This window comes from Phyllobates terribilis, unplaced genomic scaffold (assembly GCF_046119375.1).
Source record: "Phyllobates terribilis strain yellow unplaced genomic scaffold, ASM4611937v1 Scaffold_1__5_contigs__length_1240528914, whole genome shotgun sequence".
NCBI lineage: Eukaryota > Metazoa > Chordata > Amphibia > Anura > Dendrobatidae > Phyllobates > Phyllobates terribilis.
The window spans coordinates 1114501235-1114524218 of NW_027362761.1; the positions used below are offsets into that span (position 1 = coordinate 1114501235).

Below are 22984 nucleotides of genomic sequence, written 5' to 3' on the forward strand. Positions count from 1 at the left end.
GACATAAGGTAAATTGTTAGAAAGAAAAGACTCAATCTCAATCTCAATCCTAGGAGATGCACAAAATATTAAAGGGGTTGTTCGGGACTCAACTATCAATGACCTATCCATCGCATGTATCATCAACATGAGATCAATGAATCCAGGTCCAGCATCCAACACCCCAACCGATCAGCAGAAATACACCCGGGCAGCAGCCAGATATATATCAGCCATGCACCTGGCAGAACACTGCAGACCGTCCATTGATTACTGGCTGCTCTTTTCCCATCTATCTATCTATCTATCTATCTATCCATATAATCTAATTGGTTAGTTATATGTTGTCTAGTGATGGTTCTATATACTAGCTTATTTATACATTACTGGTCAAAAGTTTGGACACATCTGTTCATGCAATGGTTTTCCTTGTTCTCATTGAAATGTGCACTCAGACTGAAGGCAGCAAAACCACAAAGGAACACAAATGGATGAGATTTTTAGTACTAAACCACCCAACCTCAACTGAATTGAGATGGTTTGGGATAAGTTGGACACAGAGTTAAAGCAAAGCAGCCAACAAGTGCTCAGCGCCTATGGGAACTTAATTCAAGACTACTGGAAGCCATCCCAGGTGACTACCTTAGGAACCTTCTAGAAAGAAAGCTAAGGGGGTGTAAAGCTGTCAGAGTAAAAAGAGGTATGGGGGTTTTGACCAGTACTGTATGTTGTAGGTTCTACATACTTAATTATTTATAAGTTGTATATACTAGATTGTGTATATCAGCGTTTCCTAAACTCCAGTCCTCACGGCCCCCAACAGGACACTTTTTTAGGATTTCAATAGTGTTGCACAGGTGAGAGAATTCCTGATGCCTTAATGATACTTCCACCACTTGTGCAATACTAAGGAGATCCTGAAAACATGACCTGTTGGGGGCCATGAGGATTGGAGTTTGTGAAACACTGGTGAATAGCGCTGGTTCTATATATAATACATATACATACATACAATATATATATATATATACACACACACACACACACACACACACACACACACACATATACACAGATGCTGGCATGCGACTCAGTTATATAAATCTATCAGATTAGGTCTCAAACAATCAAAAAAACAAGTGCCGGCTCTTTATTAGTAGCTGTACCTGGCTCATCTGTTCCCATTTCATTCCACTTGTTCAGCAGCTCTTTCTGCTCGGCCGCCGGCCTCTGAAATGCAAATGATAGTCAGGTTGAACTAAAATAAGAAGTGACCCATTGTAAAAGATCAACTTCCTGCTAGGTGCCATCATTACTGTCCATTGTAGGCAGACTGTGGGCACGTGATATGCACAGTAATAGAGACCAAGAGGCGACACCTAAAATGTACAAGTTATTTGTCTGACGTGTTATGAAAATCTCCCGTCACTGCACATACAGGTGAATCTCACTAAATTAGGATATCATCAACAAATAAATTTATTTCAGTTCTTCAATACAAAAATGTAAACTCCTATATTATATAGAGTCATTACAAACAGAGTGATCTTTTTCAAGTGTTTATTTCTGTTAATGTTGATGATTATGGCTTACAGCCAATGAAAACACAAAAGTCATTATCTCAGTAAATTGGAATAATTAGCAAAAAACACCTGCAAAGGCTTCCTAAGAGTTTAAAAAGGTCCCTTAGTCTGTTTCAGTAGGCTCCACAATTATGGGGAAGACTGCTGGCTTGACAGATGTCCAGAAGGCAGTCACTGACACTCTCCACAAGGTCCCAGAGTTCCAATTTTCATTTGGAAATCAAGGTCTCAGAGTTTGGAGGAAGAGTGGAGAGGCCACAATCCAAGCTGCTTGAGGTCTAGTGTGAAGTTTCCACAATCAGTGATGGTTTGGGGAGCCATGTCATCTGCTGGTGTAGGTCCACTGTGTTTTATCAAGACCAAAGTCAGCACAGCCGTCTACCAGGAAATTTTAGAGCACTTCATGCTTCCCTCTGCCGACAAGCTTTTAGGAGATGGAAATGTCATTCTCCAGCAGGACTTGGCACCTGTCCACCCTGCCAAAAGTACCGATACCTGGTTTACACACAACAGTATCACTGTGCTTGATTGGCCAGCAAACTCGCCTGACCTTAACCCCATAGAGAATCTATGGGGTATTGTCAAGAGGAAGATGAGAGACACCAGACCCAACAATGCAGACGAGCTGAAGGCTGCTATCAAAGTAACCTGGGCTTCCATAACACCTCAGCAGTGCCACAGGCTGATCGCCTCCATGCCACGCCACATTGATGCAGTAACTGATGCAAAAGGAGCCCCGACCAAGTATTGAGTGCATTTACTGAACATACATTTCAGTAGGCCAACATTTCTGATTTTAAAAACATTTTTCAAGCTGTTGTTATAAAGTATTCTAATTTACTGAGATAATGACTTTTGTGTTTTCATTGGCTGTAAGCCATAATCATCAACATTAACAGAAATAAACACTTGAAATAGATCGCTCTGTTTGTAATGACTCTATATAATATAGGAGTTTCACTTTTTATATTGAAGAACTGAAATAGATTAACTTTTTGATGATATTCTAATTTAGTGAGATGCTCCTGTAAATAAAAAAGAAAAAATTACTTTATGGCAAATTTGCAGCCTGGTCCCCGCAGCAGTGGTACTCATGTGTAGTTAGAATATTAATATAGTTGGTATCAGGGACCACATGTAGGGCCTGAGCAAGAACAGATCACAGACAGGAATGGCTGTCATGTTGAGCGGGAGCTGATGCAGGACAGAGTCATCAAGCTCTGATAACTCAGCAGGGAAGATAACAGCCGCATACAAGGGAATTTTATCTATAGCTTCTATATTTATACAATGGTGGATTCTTCAAATAATAGATATTTTACTTGTAAGCTCCTATTCACCAGTCTAAATACATAGTTTTTTTGTTGTTTTTTTAAAGGGATTGTCCTACAGTTAAATAATAATTTCCTCCATCAGATCAGGCAGCACAAAACAATTTTCAATTGGAGAAATTTAAAAAAAAATGCTCCTGCGGGTAGAGGCTTATTATGGCGCCCCCTGCTGTCACTGGGATTCTCTCTCAGGATGACCACCTTAGCCCATGTGCTCACCGAGTTATTTGAGGCATTAAAAATTGACACGTTTTTCAAGTGGAAACCACTTCAGAAAATGCTCTTTTTGGGGGACAGCTTTTCTTTTCCTGAAATGTTTCCTGAAGCGGTTATTAAGAATTTTTGAAGTTTCTTTCCTGGATCGTATTTTTGCAGCATTTTGATGTCACTGTACCTAGTTTGGAATGAGGTCTAAGGGGTGACATTTCTCCTTGTAGAGAGTGATACACCGGCTCTGGCATGCCGAAGTAAGGAGGCTTATTCGCCGTGCAATGCTCCTCTGGGAAATTTAATATGCAAATTGCCTCTTCAGAGAAAAAGAGGACTTGAACTCTATAGCGCCAGCTATTGGAAGCAGCAATCCTATAAGTCACAATCAACCCTTTAACGAGTCGTGCAATATGACTTAGGATAAAAGCCAAATCAGAATCTCAATTTGCAGACACGGTGTTTCGGGCTGTTGGCCCTCGTCAGTGCAAAGTATGAGAACTGATTTGGCTAGGTGAGAGGCTCTCAGGACTGAGGTCTAAGTTCAGAGAGCCTCTCATCTAGCCAAATCAGTTCTCATACTTTGCACTGACAAGGGTCACAAGGTGTTTTTCAAAACCACTTAAAAAACAAACACTAAAAATAACTCCACATATGACCATCAGACCAGCAAAGTGGTTTAATAATGAATAGGAAAGATTTTGCCATGTGTTTTTTAAAAGGTTTTTGAGGTCGAATTTAGAATGGATCCTCCACAAAAAAACTCCTCAAAAAGTTTATGAACAAAGTCCAATGTATACATTAGTAGGATTCAAAACTGATGTATAAGGGTCCTTTCACACTGTGTTCAGGCACCCAGTTAGTGGCTCCATTGGGGCTTACTTCCAAATATCCCACAAAACGAGATTCGGGCGTACGCACTGACGGGGCCATAAACCATAATGGTGCCGACAGACAGGACGTGCCCTCTGACGTGCACCATTTTCAGCTGTGCACACCTACTGGAGGCAGACACTCAGATGCAGTCTACTAGGTCTGAGTGTAAACCTCCAGTAGGGGTATAATCCCGAGAAAGGTGCACATTCTCTCTGTCGGCACCATTATAGTCTATGGTCCATCTGCGCCTACATCCGAATCCCGTTTTGCAGGGGGGGGGGTTGGGGATCAGACGTAAGCCCTAATGGAGCCATTGAACGGGTGCCTGATCGCACCCGTTCAGTGGCTCCCCGCCCGTTAGGTGGACGTTGTGGAAAGAAGAAAAAAAATAAGAAAGAACAGGGGGCACTATTAAAAAATATAACTGCAACATCTGAACACAAAAGGGAAAAATGATTATGTTTTGTGTGATCTAACATAGTAGATTAATGTTATATTGCGGAACAGCCCCTTTAAGCACAGTAATAAAATGAAGACAATATTATTAATGGCTTTAGGGTAAATTTTACTTTAATACAATAAAAGCATAATGAAATATGTCACACATAACAAGGAGTTGGGTATGCAGAGTGACTGATCATGTAAAGACATGTAGACATTTATGACAGACATAAGCAATCATTCTTCACTATAACATAGGACGTCACACCTCGCAGTAAAGCAGACGGACATAGTACCTTACGCGCAAGAGGAATATTCAGCTCTGTACACATACTGTTCAGACTTTTCAGGATCCTCTTCTCCCAGCTTGCCTAAAACAAGAAAAATAAAGATAAAGGCATCAATTTATCAAGACTGGCATGTTACACTGGCGCTGGAGAAAGATGTGCCAATTTCATTAAAGGGAATCTGACCCATGGGCAGCATGTATCAGGCACTGGCTGCATGACATCAGCCAGGTATGTCTGACTCTGAAACACTGCAGCGTCTCAGAGAAAATCATATTTTAAAAGCTGCCCGCCTGCTCTCCTGGAGGGACAGGTCACTCCTGCGTGCGTGTATAGAGAGAGACCTGTCACTCAAGGGGAGTGGGCGGGGAGAAGCCGTCAGGGATCAGCCTTTTTGACTAGTCTACAGTGTCTGATACATGCTTCCCAATCCACAGGCAGCATGCATCAGCTGTCAGGTTTCCTTTAAGAGTTGCAAGTCTTTTAATGTATTTATCACATCTATCAGCGGCTATGTGCCATTGCAAGAAATGTACCATAAAGCGGAGCACATATCTGCTTAATTTAATTTACTTTCGTGGTGTAACTTATGATGAACTTGTCAGCCATGCCCCTCTAGACTAAGCTCCCCCTTCAAAACGCTGGCTGGGACTGGTGTAAAAATGACAACTGAGAGCTGTGAAACAATCATACAACATTTCATGCCATTCTGACAAAACAGTTTGATAGGTCGGGACCCTAATGTATTCTAATAGAACAGATAGCTATCTATAAAAGAGTATTCCCAGCTTATAACAATACGTCATCACTAGTGATGAGCACAAGTGCTCGGATATACAGAGTATCGAGGGTGCTGAGGTGAGATGTTCGAGTCCCCACGGCTGTTAGACAGTCACAAAACATGCAGGGATTGCCAGTGTTTGTCAGGCAATCCCCGGATGTTTTGGGGCTATCTAACAGCTGTGAAACATGCGGCAGCGGGGACTTCAGCATCTCACTCCAGCACCCGCGATACTCCGTGCGTACCCGAGCACCCTCTGAAAAATCGAGTAACGAGCACTTGCGCTCATCACTAGTTATCACTTAATAAGTTTTTCAACAAATGAAAAGTTGCCCATGTGTGCTGTGCACAGCTTTTTCTTTCAGACTCTTACACAATAAATTGAGTGGAGGTAGAGCATGCACATCTCCGCTCTACTCTAGATGGGATTCTGCAGTGCTCACCTCCCGGGATCCAGAGCCCTGTTCTTCGGATTGTTGAAGGCTTCCATGGCCAAAAGCATAAGAGATAACTTACGACTAATGGTTTTCAGACAACGAACGAGCCACACATTGCTGATGTAGAACTTCTAAACTTTCTTCGCACAGTGGTACCCCATCCGCTCACTGTGCAGGACACTGCACCATGGTGTCAATTACCTGAATACAGAGGTGCTGCAGCTCCCTGCACAGCAGGTGGGGGGGGCACAACTGTGCAGGGAGAAGCGAGGAAAGACGTAAAACAGCACGGTAACCCCCCCATTTATCATAATAATTTATTTCTATAGCACCAACATATTTCACAGCAATTTACATTACACTGGGGACTTATACAGACAATAAAGACATTACAGAATAACAAATAATTCAACAGATACCAAGAGGAGTGAGGCCCGCGCTGCTCACCAGCTTACAGTCTATAAGGAAATAGGGGAGATACGAAAGGTGAATGGTAAAAAGTGCTTGTGTAATAAATAGAGTATTCACATAATGATGTATGAACCGGTCACCAGCCAGTATGTGTACGGACACAGGGGGCTATAAAGTGCTTGGAGGGTGTGTAAACAGATCCCACGAGGGTCCAGATTTTTGGAAAATTTTGTATGGGCAAAACGGAAATAGTTAGATTAGTGAGGTGATACGATAGGCCAATCTAAAGAAATGCGTTTTTAGGCCACCTTAAAACTGTGGGTATTGAGGATTAATTGAATACACCTGGGTAGTGCATTCCAAAGAATTGGTGCAGCACACGAGAAGTCTTGGAGACAGCAATGGGAGGTTCGGATTATTGAGGATGTTAAGTCTTAGGTCATTACCAGAACGGAGGGCACGGGTAGGGTGGTAGATTGAGATGAGGGAGGAGATATAGGGTGGTGCTGAACTGTGTATAGCTTTGTGGGTGAGAGGGATTAGCTTATTTTGAACTCTGTAGCAGATGGGCAACCAGTGCAACGACTGGCACAGGGTAAAGGCATCGGTATAGCGGTTGGAAAGGAATATGATCCTGGCTGCTGCATTTAGGACAGACTGGAGAAGGGAAAGTTTAGTAAGATGAAGACCGATTAGTAGAGAGTTGCAATAGTTCAGACAAGAATGAATAAGAGTGACAGTGAGAGTTTTTGCAGAGTCAAGGTAAGAAAAAGTCTAATTCTAGAGTTGTTTTTGAGGTGTAGGTGACATGAGCAAATGAGTGATCGAAAAATCTAAATCAAATATGACATTAAGACAGCGGGCATGTTGCTGGGGAGTAATGGTAGAGCCACGTACGAAAATGGCAATATTGGATATAGGTAGGTTAGTGGAGGGAGGGAACAAGGAATTTTTGACAGATTCAGGTTTAGATAAAGGAAGGACATAATGTTAGAGACGACGGAAAAACAATCACTGGTATTTTGGAGTAATGCAGGGGTGATGTCAGGAGATGATGTGCATAATTGGGTGTCATCAGCATAGCGATGGTACTGAAATTCGTATCTACTGTTTGTTTGTGAAATAGGGGAGTTGTACAAGTAGAAAAGGAGGGGGCCTAGGACTAATCCTTGAGGAACCCCGACATTAAGGGGAAGAGGAGAGGAAGAGGTATCAGCAAAAGATACAGTGAAGGAGCGGTCTGAGAGACAGAAGGAGAATCAGGAGAGAAAGGTGTCCTTGAGGCCTATAGAGCAAAGCAAAGTGAGGAGGAGCTGGTGATCCACAGTGTCAAATGCAGAAGAGAGATCCAGGAGAATCAGCAGGGAGCAGTGACCATTAGATTTAGCTGTTAGTAGATCATTAGAGACTTTAGTGAGGGCAGTTTCAGTAGAATGTAAAGAGTGAAACCAGATTGTAAAGGGTCAAGAAGAGAGTTGTCTGAGAGATAGCGGATTAGACGGGAGTGGACCAAGCGTTCCAGGAGTTTAGAGATAAAGGGAAGATTAGAGACCGGTCTGTAGTTAGCAGGGCAATTCTGGTCGAGGGATGGTATTTGGGCCCCCATCGATAATAAAGTGATGGCACATACTAGCTGTTACTTTACTAGATGGTAAAAAAAAAAAAAAACTTTGAAAAGAGGACCTGTCAGCACACTTTAATATTGCTGAAGCAATTGCTGCTTCTAGCTGAGCCTCTCCAGTTAATGTGTTTTTTTTAACCCTGTACCCACTGGACTCTACATTTATTGTTATTTGGCTGTTTGATCATCTTAGTAGAAAAATTCAGACTCTTCATATACTGTACTGTATATGTTATATTAGTGATTCTTAATTAATATTTTTATTTCTTTTACGTGTCAGAACTGCTTCTAGGGGCTCGCTCACATGAGCAAATAACACAGCTGAGCACTATGTGATGTTTTATCGGATAGCACTGGGCTCAATGTTATACTATGGGGCAGTACAGATCTGCGATTTTTTTCTGATGCCGATTCGGCATAAGAACACAATCTGAGCATGCTGTGAGTGCATCTTAGAATCGGACCAAGCGCACCCATACAAGTCTATGGGTGTGTGTAAAACAATGGACTGCACTCGGATGACATCTGTCCAATTTACGTGGACAGAGACAATGGAGAAATTAAGTTCTCCACACCTGTACTGCAAGTCTCGAATTGGATCGGAGAATCGGATCACACTCAGATGACACTCAGCTCAAGCTCTCACAGAGTTTGAGCTGAGTGTAATTAGCATAATCGATCTGATTCTCTCGCATGAGAGAACATATGGCCGACTGACCGCAGCCTACACCCCCTGACAGAAGTTATGTCGCTTATCCAGGTTATGTAAATAAAAGCTTATAACCTGACGTTAAATTCATCCATTGGTTTTATAAATTACTCTTTTGAAAGCTGAAACCCTCCCAAATTTGGTTTAGGTTAAGAAAATAAACTGGCATCAATGCTGAAATATTTTGGCAAGACAAAAGTTTTTTCGCCCACAGAAAGTAATTTGATATTCAAACAAATAATTATCTTAAAATACAAATATACGTTGCATAACATTGGTGAATGAAGTTGTGGTGCTATTAGAGTCATATTTAATGTTTTGTGTGACTTCCATGAGCTTGAAGGACTGCATCCATGCGGTTCAACAATGATTCATACAATTTATTAATGAAGTCATCAGGAATAGCAGAGAATGCAGTCTTACATGCCTCCCAGAGTTCATCTAGATTCTTTGGTTTTGTCTTCCAAGCTTCCTCTTTCATCCTACCCCAAACATGCTCAATGATGTTCATGTCTGGTGACAGGGCTGGCCAGTCCTTGAGCACCTTCATCTTTTTTGACTGGAGGAACTTTGTTGTAGAGATGGATGTATGAGATGGAGCACCATCCTGCTGCAGAATTTGACCCCTTTTATGATTTGGAATGTAAGAGATAGCTAATACTTCTTGATATTTTAGGCTATTGATATTGCCTTCCACCTTGAAAATGTTTCGCACACTCCCATACTGAATGTAACCCCAGACCATGATCTTTCCACCACCAAATTTAACTGTCTTCTGGGTGTGTTTTGGATCCATATGGGCTCCAGTAGGTCCAGTAGGTGGTGTAATTCTACTGAAGATTCACCTTCTGCCACTTTTCCAGCGTCCATCTGTTTAGCAGGCTGTGGGACTTTGCAAATGCCACACAGTTTTTTTATTTGCCTTTTGTTTAGTGCTGGCTTCTGGGCACTGATTCAACCATGGAGGCCATTTCGAGACAGAATCCTACAAACTGTTCTAGTTGACACAGGGACTTAAGGTGACCAGGCCTGTTGGAGCTCTGATGCAGTGGAAGAGGGACTTGCTTTGGATTTTCTAACCAACAAACGTTCCTCCTGAGCAGTTGTCTTGTAGGGTCTGCCGGACCTGGGCTTGTCAAACACATCTCCAGTCTCTTCAAATCTTTTTTTAATTCTTTGTACTGTTATAGCAGAAGATGAGGCCCCTCAAATTCAAAGACCCCATCTATGCTATATAAGTCTGAAAGTTACTTTAGGTCAAAATAACACCAGCAGTGAATGTTCCTTCTTGAATCAATAATGCGTCCTTGCTAGTCATCAGAATGTAACTGATTAAATGTGTCTAATCAAATGTGTCCGATTGAATGTTTCAACACAAGCACGAGAATAGAAATCAGTCTTTGTGTGCTAAAACTGTATAATCAAACCATATATGGTAAATCCGTTTCCTGCCTTCAGGGTGGATATAAAACCCATGCTTTGTAATAAAGTTTAGAGTTTGTTTGACATACATCCTGTCCTGAGTCTCAGTCTCTCCGAGCTCGTAATCCAAAGGATAGAAGACGCAGAATGCAGTGACCACAGCTGGCGCCTCGAACAGGGACCTTGAGTTAATCTACCCAGGGGTGCTCGACCGGTCCGAGACGTGGGACGAGTGAAGCTCTCTGTTGGTGATATATACAGCGCTGAGGTAAGAATAACTGTTATATTCTACCTAATTATATCACTGCATAGAAGAGACTCCCTCACCCCAGAGCAGTCGGCTCCCCAGGTAATTCACAGATTGTTGTCTGGCTCAGGTCCCTTTGAACCAGTAGAATTCCCTCAGATAAATTGTCAGTTCTGCCTTCTATCCTTTGGAAAAACTTAAGAATGAAAGTATGGATCCGATGATTGTGTTGTGGGTGTGTATCGGGATCGTTGTTTTTGGTCTGTTTTTCTGGTTGGCGTATAAGTCCTGGAAGGCTAGTAGTGGAGTGGTTCAGAAACCTTTGTGGCCCATTGTCTAAGTGACCATTGTCAAAGTGACTGAGGAGTTTACTCTAAGTGAGGAGAACCAAAAAAATGGGGAACCAAAATGCCAAGGAAGGCATTATAGCCAAAGACTTAGTGGTACGCAGAGAAGGGAAACAGGCACTGATTGGAATTGACAAAATATTGTGTAAAGCGGGAATGAATGAGAATGGAGAAATGAATGGAGAGAAATGGAAATCCTTCTTTAACTGCTATCATGGATGGCTGAAAGATAAGGGTCTGTTGAAGACAGTAGATGTATGGATGAATGCATGTGCTCATTTTAAAGGAAAAATTGAAGAATTAGGAGACGGACGTTACAGACTGACAAAAACCGGAATGACAGATTTTTCTCTCTGTCCGCTCCCGACGTCACCCAGCTCACCCACACCCCAGTACCAGAATTCTCAGGAACCCAATTGTTGGGTTTGCCCCAGGTGTGGACAGCAGAACCCCTTGACAGTAGACATCTGTGTGGCATGTGGAGGACCGAGACCCCACCAAGCTAGTCTATTCCCAATGAGGACGGTAGTTGTGCCAGGAGCACCGGGAGCAGCAGCAGCAGCGGGGGGGGGACGCAGTTGTTCCAGGTCAGGAAGCTCGCACAATGTTAATGTATAGACCATGGAGTCCTTCAGAGCAGTTGGCGTTGATCTCCCAGCTGCCAGATCCGTCCCAGTCCCCTATGGGTTTCGCTAGAATGATCACCACCATACAGGATACGTACCATGCCACTAGAATAGATCTGCAAGGGGTAATCAAGGGGAAATTGGCAGATGAAGCTCGGTATGACAGACTGACGGACGAAACTTATAAACAATATGACAATAGAACGGGCCCTGATGTGGCGGAGGCTACTGATGCAGCAGCCGGGGTTCTGTACGTAAAAGCGTTGGTAAAAGCATGTAAAGACAGGCAAGCAGAAAAGCAAGTTACACTAGAAGATAGAGTGCAGGGGAAGGAGGAAGATCCTAAGGATTATTTCTATGCATTAACGAAAACCTGGTCAGAAATGGGGTTCAACCCTGGAAATAAGACTAGTGAGAGGGTATGTGATGAAAGCCGGCCGGTGGGTGCAGCTCTCTGGCGCCCCCTTACCTCTCAGGTCAGTCAAGGTACTGCACCTAGAGAAAGTAGTGCCAGGAAGCTGCAACCAGCGCAGGGAACACGGTAGTGTGTTATCCCTTCAACGTCACTAAACCGTAACGTCACTACATAGCACAACTCGCTAGCGCCCTCTTAGCCTCAGGTCAGTCAAGGAACTGCACCTAGGATAAGCGGTCGCCAGGGAGACTGTCCTGTAACCTACTGGGTATCGGGGCCCTCTGTAGTGAGGGCGGTATATATATCTTCCTTGGCCGCGCCAGGAATATATATATCTGAACCTCCGACCGTCACTACCAGCCTTCCCCAATCCCCAGTTGGTATGCTGCCACCAGTCCCTATTTTAGATATACGCCCAGTCCGTGAATGGGCCTATATCGGGTCAGGAACCAACCCTGGGTAGCGTTTTTGGCTTGAGCCGAGCTCACACGGACGTGCGTTCGTTATGCAGAATAAAAGGCAGGCCCACAATTACTTGAGGTAATTGATTATAATAATACACTAGATACACGATATACAACTAAATATACACAGGTATAAGGTCAGGCTAAACTATACAACAATGGAATACAACACACAGAATCACCACAGCATATCAGTTACCGGTTTCTTGATTTTCTTGTGACGCAGGGAGAGGATTCTGCGGTCGCAGGCACGGTTCTTTGTTACAGGCTGAGGCCTACCACCGCATGGTCAAACTGCTCCTCCCCTTGGTGGCCTCAGCTGGTGCTCAGATGTTCAGCACACCACTCTTGGGTCAAAAACTGACTTGTCTCTTGTCTGTCCTGCTATCTTACCTGCCCCGTCCCGCCCACTGCTGGTGAGGTCAGCTGGCTCAGTCTCCACCCTCAGGTCTAACTTCGATCAGAAGCCCAAATTCTATGGAACCCAATAACTTCTTCTGGGATGGTCTCATGATACCCCCAGGGGTTCCCATGGATTCGGGCCGCCGTAACCGACCTTTTGATATCAATTATGATACCATACGGTCCTCAGGAATGGCTCCGCGCTATATCTTGGCTTCCAGAGCACGTACAAACGTCTACCGCGGAGGCTTGTGTGCGCAATGGCTCCGGGACGCCGTGATATTTTTTTATTGGCCCATCCCACGCAACATGCGTGTACTATTCATGTTTCTATATCTTATGCCTCCATGCTTGTGACAGACAAAGAAACTAGTCCTATGGGACAAATGGTCAGGTACAGATAGACGAAGCACCCCCCCCTGCTGGCTGTGTTTCCTCTCGAAGTCTTTGAAGCTCCTAGCATTCAAGTGTTAAGTAGGCTTCTTATCTTACAGGAGCCTGGATGGGGGGAAACTATTTAGTTGACGTTTTAACAGAAGGTCCCAAGGGTGGGGGCTGCTGAAGTGTGGCCATCCCTGGATATGATTTATCATTACCAAGATGGCGGCTACAGGTTCATCACACCTCCCCCTATACGAGGGCGCGAGGGGGTAGCACATTCCTGTGTTCCCCCGTGCGTCCTTCTGCACCCTCCCCTTGCCGGGATAACCCGTCAGCGTTACCGTGGTCACGGCCTCTTCTGTGGCGAATGGAGAAGTGGTACTGCTGGAGAGCGAGGCTCCAGCGTAGCAACCTGCCATTCGACCCAGAGACCGTGTGTAACCAGCTGAGGGGGTTGTGGTCCGTCTCCACGGTGAAATGGCTCCCGTACAAGTAGGGCTGCAGACGCTGCAGGGCCCATACAATTGCCAGGCATTCTTTTTCCACCGTGGAGTAAGCCACCTCCCGGGGCAGTAGCTTCCTGCTCAGGTACAAGACAGGATGTTCCTGGCCTGTCGTGTTGACCTGACTTAGCACAGCACCGAGGCCAAAGTCACTGGCGTCGGTCTGTACCACAAACGGCCGGTCGAAGTCGGCAGCTTGCAGTACAGGGGAGCTACTTAGGGCGGCCTTGAGTGCCCCGAAAGCTGTCTCGCAGGCGACTGTCCAGTCGACTGCGACGGGCAGCTTCTTCTTGGTGAGGTCCGTCAGGGGCTTGGCCAGGGTGCTATAGTGTGGGACGAACCTCCTATAGTACCCGGCGGTCCCCAAGAAGGACATCACCTGCTTTTTGGTCCTAGGAGTGGGCCAGGATGCGATGGCATCCACTTTCCCCGGTTCTGGCTTCAGAACCCCCCCGCCTACCCGGTGACCCAGGTAGAGGACCTCACTCATGCCCAGCTGGCACTTTTCCGGCTTGATGGTCAAGCCTGCCCGGTGGATCCGACCGAGCACCTGCCGCAGGTGCTCTAGGTGATCCTCCCAAGTGGGACTGAAGACTGCAATATCGTCCAAGTACGCAGCCGCGTACCCTTCAAGTCCCTCAAGCAGCGTATTGACCATCCGCTGAAAAGTGGCAGGGGCATTCTTCATGCCGAATGGCATCACTGTGGACTCGTACAGTCCAAAAGGGGTGATAAAGGCAGAGCGTTCCCTTGCCGCGGGGGTCAGAGGAATCTGCCAGTACCCCCGGCTCAGATCCATGATGGTCAGGTACTTAGCCCCGGCCATCCGATCGAGCAGGTCATCGATGCGTGGTATGGGGAACGCATCGGTGGCCGTTACAGCGTTGAGCCCCCGGTAGTCCACGCAGAACCGTGTAGTTCGGTCCTTCTTTGGTACGAGGACTACAGGCGAGGCCCACGCGCTGCTGGATGCCTGGATCACCCCCAGCTTCAGCATCTCGTCTATCTCTTGGCGCATGTTTCCCTGCACCTCGAAAGAGACCCGTTATGCTGAACGCCGGATCGGCGGGTGATCGCCAGTGTCCACGTCGTGGACAGCCATCTCAGTCCTTCCGGGCAGGCTGCTGAACAGCCCCCGGAAGGGGTGCAGGGTGGTCCCCAGCTGGGACCGTTGGTCCTCCGTGAGCTGGTGGCCAACCCCCACATCCTCGATGGACCCACCCGCCTTGGCTTGGGTGAGCAGATCCAGGAGGGTTTCTACCTCTCCTTCCTCGGGAAGGTTGCACACTGGGTGGGCAGTCGCTTCCCGCTCATGATGAGCCTTCATCATGTTCACGTGGAAGGCCTTCCTCCTTCCACGGGCGTGATCCAGGGTGACCAGATAGGTGACGGCATTGAGTTTCTGGTGCACGAAGTAGGGACCTTCCCAGGCTGCCTGAAGCTTGTTCTGTGGTACGGGGACCAGTACCCACACCTTTTGACCCACCTGGTAGGTCCTCTCACAAGCATTCTGGTCGTACCACCGCTTCTGGTCGGCCTGGGCCTGGGCCATATTGTCCTGCACCAGCTTTGCCAAGGCCATCATCCTGTCCCGGTGGCGCACGACATACTCGATGACCGACACCTCGGGGGTGGCCAAATCCCGTTCCCATGCTTCCTTCACCAGAGCCAGGGGGCCCCGTACCCGTCGCCCGTACAGGAGCTCAAAGGGGGAGAACCCCGTTGAGGCCTGCGGAACCTCCCGGTAAGCAAATAGGAGGTGTGGGAGGTAACGCTCCCAGTCTCTCCCGTGGGAGTCGACCAACATCTTAAGCATCTGCTTTAAGGTGCCATTGAACCGCTCACACAGGCCATTAGTCTGTGGGTGATACGGGCTGGCCACCAGATGTTGCACCTGCATTTGCTTACAGAGGGACTCCATCAGCCGCGACATGAACTGGGTCCCTCGGTCGGTGAGCATTTCTTGGGGGAAACCCACTCTGGAGAAGATCTCCAGTAAGGCGGTAGCCACCTTGTCGGCCCGAATGGACGACAAAGCTACCGCTTCCGGGTACCGGGTGGCATAGTCCACTACCGTGAGTATGAAGCATTTCCCGGAGTGGCTGGGAGTGGACAGAGGTCCAATAAGATCCACAGCAACCCTCGAGAAAGGCTCTTCGATGATTGGCAGAGTTACCAGTGGGGCTTTGGGGCGCGGCCCCGCCTTCCCCACCCTCTGACAGGTGTCACACGAACGGCAGTAGGCACCCACCGCGGCTCCCATCCCAGGCCAGTAGAAATGCTGAGCTATCCTGGCCTTGGTTTTAGCGATCCCTAGGTGTCCGGCCATCGGAATCTCGTGTGCGATCCGCAACAATTTCGCCCTGAACGGATAGGGTACCACTAACTGTCGGTCCCTGGGCCACGCCTCCGGTGAACCCTGCTGGACCGTTACCCGGTACAGCCGTCCCTGGTCCCAGACCACCCGCTCGCAGTCTGACTCCATGGGAGGCTGTGCCGCCTGTTCCTTGAGAGCTTTCAGGCTGTCGTCTGCTTCCAACGCAGCCTGAAATTCCTGACTTGATGTGGCCAGAATCGACGAAACTGCCACATCCTCTGTCAGCCCCTCCGGGCATGTCACCTGGCCGCTGTCTGACCCGGCAGACACTTGGTCAGAAGTGGGGAAGCCGTCGGACCTCTGCAAGGCTCCTTGGGCTCCGGCGCTCCCACTCCTGGTGACAGCGGCTATGACCGCTGTGACCGTGGGTAGTGCCTGCTTCCCCTCTGTTTCTGACCAAGCCGCCCGATCAGGCAGGCTTCCTAGGCCTTTGGACATCTCGGATGTGGGGAACTCCTGCCCTGGGGTCTTACCTGGCGGCTCCTCTCTTGGGACACCCCCACCTCCCATGGCCTGTTCCTCCCCCTGCAGTGGGCCTATACTCAGCAGCCTGGATACCCCTGGGAGCCCTACACTGCCGGTAGCTGCCCCCCTCTCCATCCCTGAGCTTCCCTCTACAGAATCCTGCCCGCCCCCTCCCTCACCGGAGGACAAGAGGTCACGGCACGCCGGCTGAGCACCTCTGCGGGCATCCCCACACTCCCCACCTGCTTTCACTAACCCTGTTTGTGTTGTGTCTGTGCAGGTGTTACCCTCAGGTTTCACTCCCTCCTCCTCAGCAGGACACACACTACATACAACATGGTTGGCATTAGCAGCAGACAAATCAATACACTCTTGGGGGGCCGAACTTGGGGGTTCAGAGGGTACATACTGCGATACTAGACGCCCCAAGTCGGTCCCTAATAAAACATTTGCGGGAATATTTGGCGTTACTCCCACCTCCCGCATCCCCCTTCCGGCACCCCAGTCCAAATACACCATGGCAACGGGAAGTGCCGGCTCCACGCCTCCAACCCCGGAGACGGAAAGAGTCTTTCCTGGTACCAAGTCCTGGGGGGACACCACCTCAGGCCGTACCAGTGTTCGTTCAGCGCCCGTGTCCCGCAGTCCCATGACCGCAGAACGGCCTATGGTGACGGGTTGGATGTTGTCCAGGGACCTACCACCACCCCCTCCCACACACAAAACATTGGGCGCTCTCTGGGACTGGGATGGGGTCTTTTGGCGCTGGGGACACTCAGCCCTAAAGTGTCCTGGTTTGTTGCATAGATGACAACGTCTTACGTCTGGTCCTTGCCTGGAGAGGGCAACAGGGGGATACACCCCTTGTGTTCTAGGGGCCGGGGAAACAGGGGCATGACTGGGCTTACCCCCTCTCCAGGTGCTGCTGGCAGACTTCTTCAGCTCAGGCGCCCTGTTATTGGCATACTCGTCTGCCAGGGCGGCTGTAGCAGAAGCCCCTGTTGGTTTTCGGTCACGGAGGAACTGTCGGAGGTCCTCTGGGCAGTTCCACAAGAACTGCTCCGTGACGAACAGTTCCTGGACCTCCTGGCGGGTAGTAAGCGCTAGACCCGAGGTCCAGTGCTCTGCGGCTCTCAACAGCGCCCGCATATGATCGGTCCAGGTGTCCTTGGGGCCACGCAGCAGGCTCCGGAACTTCTGGCGGTACGACTCGGGAGTGAGGTTGTACTGCCGGATCAGGGCCCGCTTGATGCAGTCGTAGTTCTGTACCTCCCCGGCAGGTAAGTCCCCCAAGGCATCCAGGGACTTACCCCTCAAACGGGGGGTCAGGTATCTGGCCCACTGATCCCGGGCCAGATGGTGCTGAAGACAGGTCCGTTCAAATGCCACCAGAAAGGAGTCCAGGTCCCCATCCTTCTCCAGTAGAGGGAAGTCCTCAGCTCGGACTTTGGACGACTTGGTCTCCTGATGGGTTGGTTGCTCTAGCGGAAGCCCCCGCTGGGCCAGGTCCAGTTGGTGCTGGCGCTCCGCAGCTCGCTCTGCACGCTCCGCAGCCTCCCGGCGCTCTGCAGCCCGCTCTGCACGCTCCGCAGCTTCGCGCTCCTCCTCCGCTGCCTTCTCTGATGCTGCCAGGAGGGTTTTGTAGACGGCATCGCCATGAGACTGGAGACTTGCCATAGCCGCTTGTAAAAGGGCTTGTGATCTGGACAGGCTGGGCTGGGTAGGTGGTGGGCAGCCCACTGCGGGACCGTATACTGGGGACTGGCTCCCTGAGGTGCCCGGGCTGGACTCCTCCTCGCCATGAGTAACAATGTCCTCCCCTCCTGCCACACGGACCGTAGCATTAGCCTCCTGCAGGGTCTTGCTCCTGGTGCCGTCTGCCATCTTGGTAACCGACACCGCTGCAACCCTGAGTTTGCACACACCTTGTTATACTTTTAGCCTGACCGTCTAATGTTGGGCTGACCTTAAGACTCCAGCAGTGGAAGTTACCACTGGCAGTCTTTAGTGCCTGGGAGTAGGGGTCCCACAACACTATTATTCTGCAATCCCACCGCTCTGCCACCAATGTGATGAAAGCCGGCCGGTGGGTGCAGCTCTCTGGCGCCCCCTTACCTCTCAGGTCAGTCAAGGTACTGCACCTAGAGAAAGTAGTGCCAGGAAGCTGCAACCAGCGCAGGGAACACGGTAGTGTGTTATCCCTTCAACGTCACTAAACCGTAACGTCACTACACAGCACAACTCGCTAGCGCCCTCTTAGCCTCAGGTCAGTCAAGGAACTGCACCTAGGATAAGCGGTCGCCAGGGAGACTGTCCTGTAACCTACTGGGTATCGGGGCCCTCTGTAGTGAGGGCGGTATATATATCTTCCTTGGCCGCGCCAGGAATATATATATCTGAACCTCCGACCGTCACTACCAGCCTTCCCCAATCCCCAGTTGGTATGCTGCCACCAGTCCCTATTTTAGATATACGCCCAGTCCGTGAATGGGCCTATATCGGGTCAGGAACCAACCCTGGGTAGCGTTTTTGGCTTGAGCCGAGCTCACACGGACGTGCGTTCGTTATGCAGAATAAAAGGCAGGCCCACAATTACTTGAGGTAATTGATTATAATAATACACTAGATACACGATATACAACTAAATATACACAGGTATAAGGTCAGGCTAAACTATACAACAATGGAATACAACACACAGAATCACCACAGCATATCAGTTACCGGTTTCTTGATTTTCTTGTGACGCAGGGAGAGGATTCTGCGGTCGCAGGCACGGTTCTTTGTTACAGGCTGAGGCCTACCACCGCATGGTCAAACTGCTCCTCCCCTTGGTGGCCTCAGCTGGTGCTCAGATGTTCAGCACACCACTCTTGGGTCAAAAACTGACTTGTCTCTTGTCTGTCCTGCTATCTTACCTGCCCCGTCCCGCCCACTGCTGGTGAGGTCAGCTGGCTCAGTCTCCACCCTCAGGTCTAACTTCGATCAGAAGCCCAAATTCTATGGAACCCAATAACTTCTTCTGGGATGGTCTCATGATACCCCCAGGGGTTCCCATGGATTCGGGCCGCCGTAACCGACCTTTTGATATCAATTATGATACCATACGGTCCTCAGGAATGGCTCCGCGCTATATCTTGGCTTCCAGAGCACGTACAAACGTCTACCGCGGAGGCTTGTGTGCGCAATGGCTCCGGGACGCCGTGATATTTTTTTATTGGCCCATCCCACGCAACATGCGTGTACTATTCATGTTTCTATATCTTATGCCTCCATGCTTGTGACAGACAAAGAAACTAGTCCTATGGGACAAATGGTCAGGTACAGATAGACGAAGCACCCCCCCCTGCTGGCTGTGTTTCCTCTCGAAGTCTTTGAAGCTCCTAGCATTCAAGTGTTAAGTAGGCTTCTTATCTTACAGGAGCCTGGATGGGGGGAAACTATCTAGTTGACGTTTTAACAGAAGGTCCCAAGGGTGGGGGCTGCTGAAGTGTGGCCATCCCTGGATATGATTTATCATTACCAAGATGGCGGCTACAGGTTCATCACAGGGTATTAGCAAGTGCTTTCATGAATGGACTAAAGAAGGAGATTGCAGAGAAGGTAAAAGCAAGTAGACCGGACTGGAGATCAGTGAAGGCAGAAGATTTAGCTAGAATAGCTCAGGGGGCACAGCATGACATAGCGCAGGCAAAAAGAGCTGCCAAAATACACATAGTAGAGAAGACCCCCAGAAACAACAGAGGCAGAGGACGGACTGAAGGAGGAGGACAGAAACTGTGTTACGGATGTAGAAAGCCAGGACATTTTAGAAAGGACTGTAGGACCAACCCGTATCCAAATGCTCAGAGTACGGGTCCTCCAGCCGACCAAACAACGCCCCCATAGGATGAGGGTAGCTTGCACATGAACCCCCTCATCTCCTTACCCCCAACTCCCAGTTGTATAGTGCAGGTGAACCTACCAGGGGGACATGAAATCGATTTCCAAGTAGATATGGGGGCCGACAATTCAGTAATTACGCAAGGTGATTGACCATACACTGACACTGATTTTTCACATCATGTCATTGCCACCCCCTTCAATTCCCCGTCTGTCCTGCTCCCTGTCACTAAGAGAATTCCCCTGCAAATTCAAGGAGCTACTGTACATAGCCAGCTCATGGTATCGCCCCGAGGCCAATGTAATCTATTGGGAAATGATGTGTTGTCCCAATTGTAACGGGTCTGGGAGGCGGAACCTCTGAGCAACTATACAAGGGGGCGGTCCTTGTAAGGAAGCGGGTGGCTCCCAGGGAAGACGGGCAGGTAATCACGGCAAGTGACAGGGACAGTCTCTGGGTAGAAGGGCAGGTAGTCACGGCAAGTGACAGGGACAGTCTCTGGGTAGAAGGGCAGGTAGTCACGGCAAGTGACAGGGACAGTCTCTGGGTAGAAGGGCAGGTAGTCACGGCAAGTGACAGGGACAGTCTCTGGGTAGAAGGACGGGTGCTCACGGCAAGTGACAGGGACAGTCTCTGGACAGGCAGGTGGTCACGGCTAGTGACGGCAGAGCCTCCAGGTAGGCTAGCAGGCAGGTAGCAGGTGAGCGCTCCTAGGTGAGCAGGCGAGAGTCTCTGGACAGGCAGGTGGTCACGGCAAGTGACGGCGGAGCCTCCAGGTAGGCTAGCAGGCAGGTAGCAGATGAGCGCTCCCAGGTGAGCAGACAGGAGTCTCTGGACAGGCAGGTGGTCACGGCAAGTGACGGTGGAGCCTCCAGGTAGGCTAGCAGGCAGGTAGCAGACGAGCGCTCCCAGGTGAGTGGGCAGGCTGGTCCATAGACAGACTGACAGGTGTCGGAAGGCAGACCGTCGGACCGCAGGCTTGCAAGCAGGTAAACGGATATCTGGCAGGTATCAAGCAGGAATCTGGCAGGTGACTGGCAGGTAACAGGCAGGAATCTGGCAGGTAACAGGCAGGAATCTGTCAGGTGACTGGCAGGTAACAGGCAGGAATCTGGCAGGTGACTGGCAGGTAACTGGAAACAGGACTTGAGGGCTGAAGCAGAGTGAAGGCTTTGCAACAACATTGCTCGGGCACCTCCATTTTGGAGGAGGTGCCTTATATATGGTGAAGTCCTCCGGCCATTGGCCGGGGACTCCTTAGGACGGCGCGCGCCGCCCCTTTAAGAGAGGGGGAGCGCGCACGCCCTAAGTACCGTGGCCGGGAAGCAGCGCGCGCTGCCAGCAGAGCGGGAGGAAGACGCCGGGCACAGAGCGGAGAGGTGAGGGGAACAGCGTCCCTGCCTAGCAGGAGGCAGGGACGCCGACGCTACACCAATTACAAGCACATATTGAGTATCATCCCGATGGCACTGTCACCATGACCCCAGGTTTAAAACCAAGTACCCTTTGCAAAATTATGTCACTAGATATTGCCAGCATAGAAGAGACAAATGAGTTTCCCCCGATATTAGAGCAGGCTTTATTAGATATTAGAGCAGGCATGATTTTTGGGCCTCAGACAAAATAGATGTTGGTAGGTTAAGAGTTCAACCAGTAATGGTAAAATTAAAACCAGGAGCAATTTTGCCTCAACAGAAGCAGTATCCCCTTAGCTCGGCTCAGGAGAATGCCATAGCCCAGCAAGTCCAAAAATTACTACACAGGGGAGTCCTAGTCAAAACCCAGTCCCCTTGCAACACTCCCCTGTTCCCAGTAAAGAAAAAGAGCGTGCCAGGACAACCAGCCACATATAGAATGGTCCATGACCTCCGGTTGGTTAACAAAGCCACAGAACTTCTAACACCAGTTGTGCCCAACCCGCATACTCTTCTGTCACAGATACCTTCTAAATCTCTTTGTTTTTCAGTGGTCGATTTGGCAAATGCATTTTTCAGTGTACCATTACATCCTGACTGCCAGTACTTGTTTGCTTTCACATTCCAGGGTAGTCAATATACATGGACAGTGTTGCCACAGGGTGCCCAGAATTCACCCACAATGTACACTGCAAGTCTGCAGGAAATACTGGAGGGATGGTCTGAACCACATATCGTTGTTTTGCAATATGTCGATGACCTGCTCATTTGTGCCCCCTCCAGGAAACAATGCCATAGTGCAACTATATCGCTTATGTTGTTTCTCTATCACGCTGGCTGCAAGGCATCGAAAGATAAGCTTCAATTTTGTAAATCTTCAGTCACCTTTTTGGGACATTGCATTACACCAGGAGCTCGTCATTTAACAAATGCACACAAACAAGCAGTACAGGCATTCACCGTCCCCATTAATGTTGCAGCCCTCAGAACTTTTCTTGGACTTGTTTCCTATTGCAGACAGTGGATTCATGCCGTCTCTGTTTTAATGCAGCCCCTCTATGACTGTCTTACTCCAACACCTTTTGTACTAACACCAGAGGCAATAGACTGTTTTTATTCACTCAAAAAACGTATTTTGGCCGCTTCAGCTTTGGGTACCCCTAATTATGAGCTCCCATTTACTCTGTACCTTCATGAACAAGCCGGACATGCAGCAGGAGCTTTAACTCAAACACACGGTGATAATCAGAGACCTGTTGCCTATTTTAGTGGCAGATTAGACGCGGTAGCCAGAGGTGCACCATCCTGCATACGTGCTCTGCATGCTGTTGGACTATTACTCCATAAATCCGCAGACATTGTTCTTGACCACCC

General features: G+C 48.7%; 1 protein-coding gene across 4 annotated transcripts in view; it reads right to left on the bottom strand.

Moving 5' to 3' along the window:
• The window catches only part of TBC1D19 (TBC1 domain family member 19), a 316278-nt gene that overhangs the window by 212463 nt on the left and 80831 nt on the right, over nt 1–22984 (bottom strand). For all 4 annotated transcript variants that reach the window (XM_073646430.1, XM_073646409.1, XM_073646399.1 and 1 more), the window contains 2 exons: nt 4714–4788; nt 1146–1209 (listed from right to left, as the gene is read on the bottom strand). In XM_073646430.1, the coding sequence (XP_073502531.1) occupies nt 1146–1209; nt 4714–4788 (139 nt within the window). The remainder of the gene's footprint in view (nt 1–1145; nt 1210–4713; nt 4789–22984) is intronic.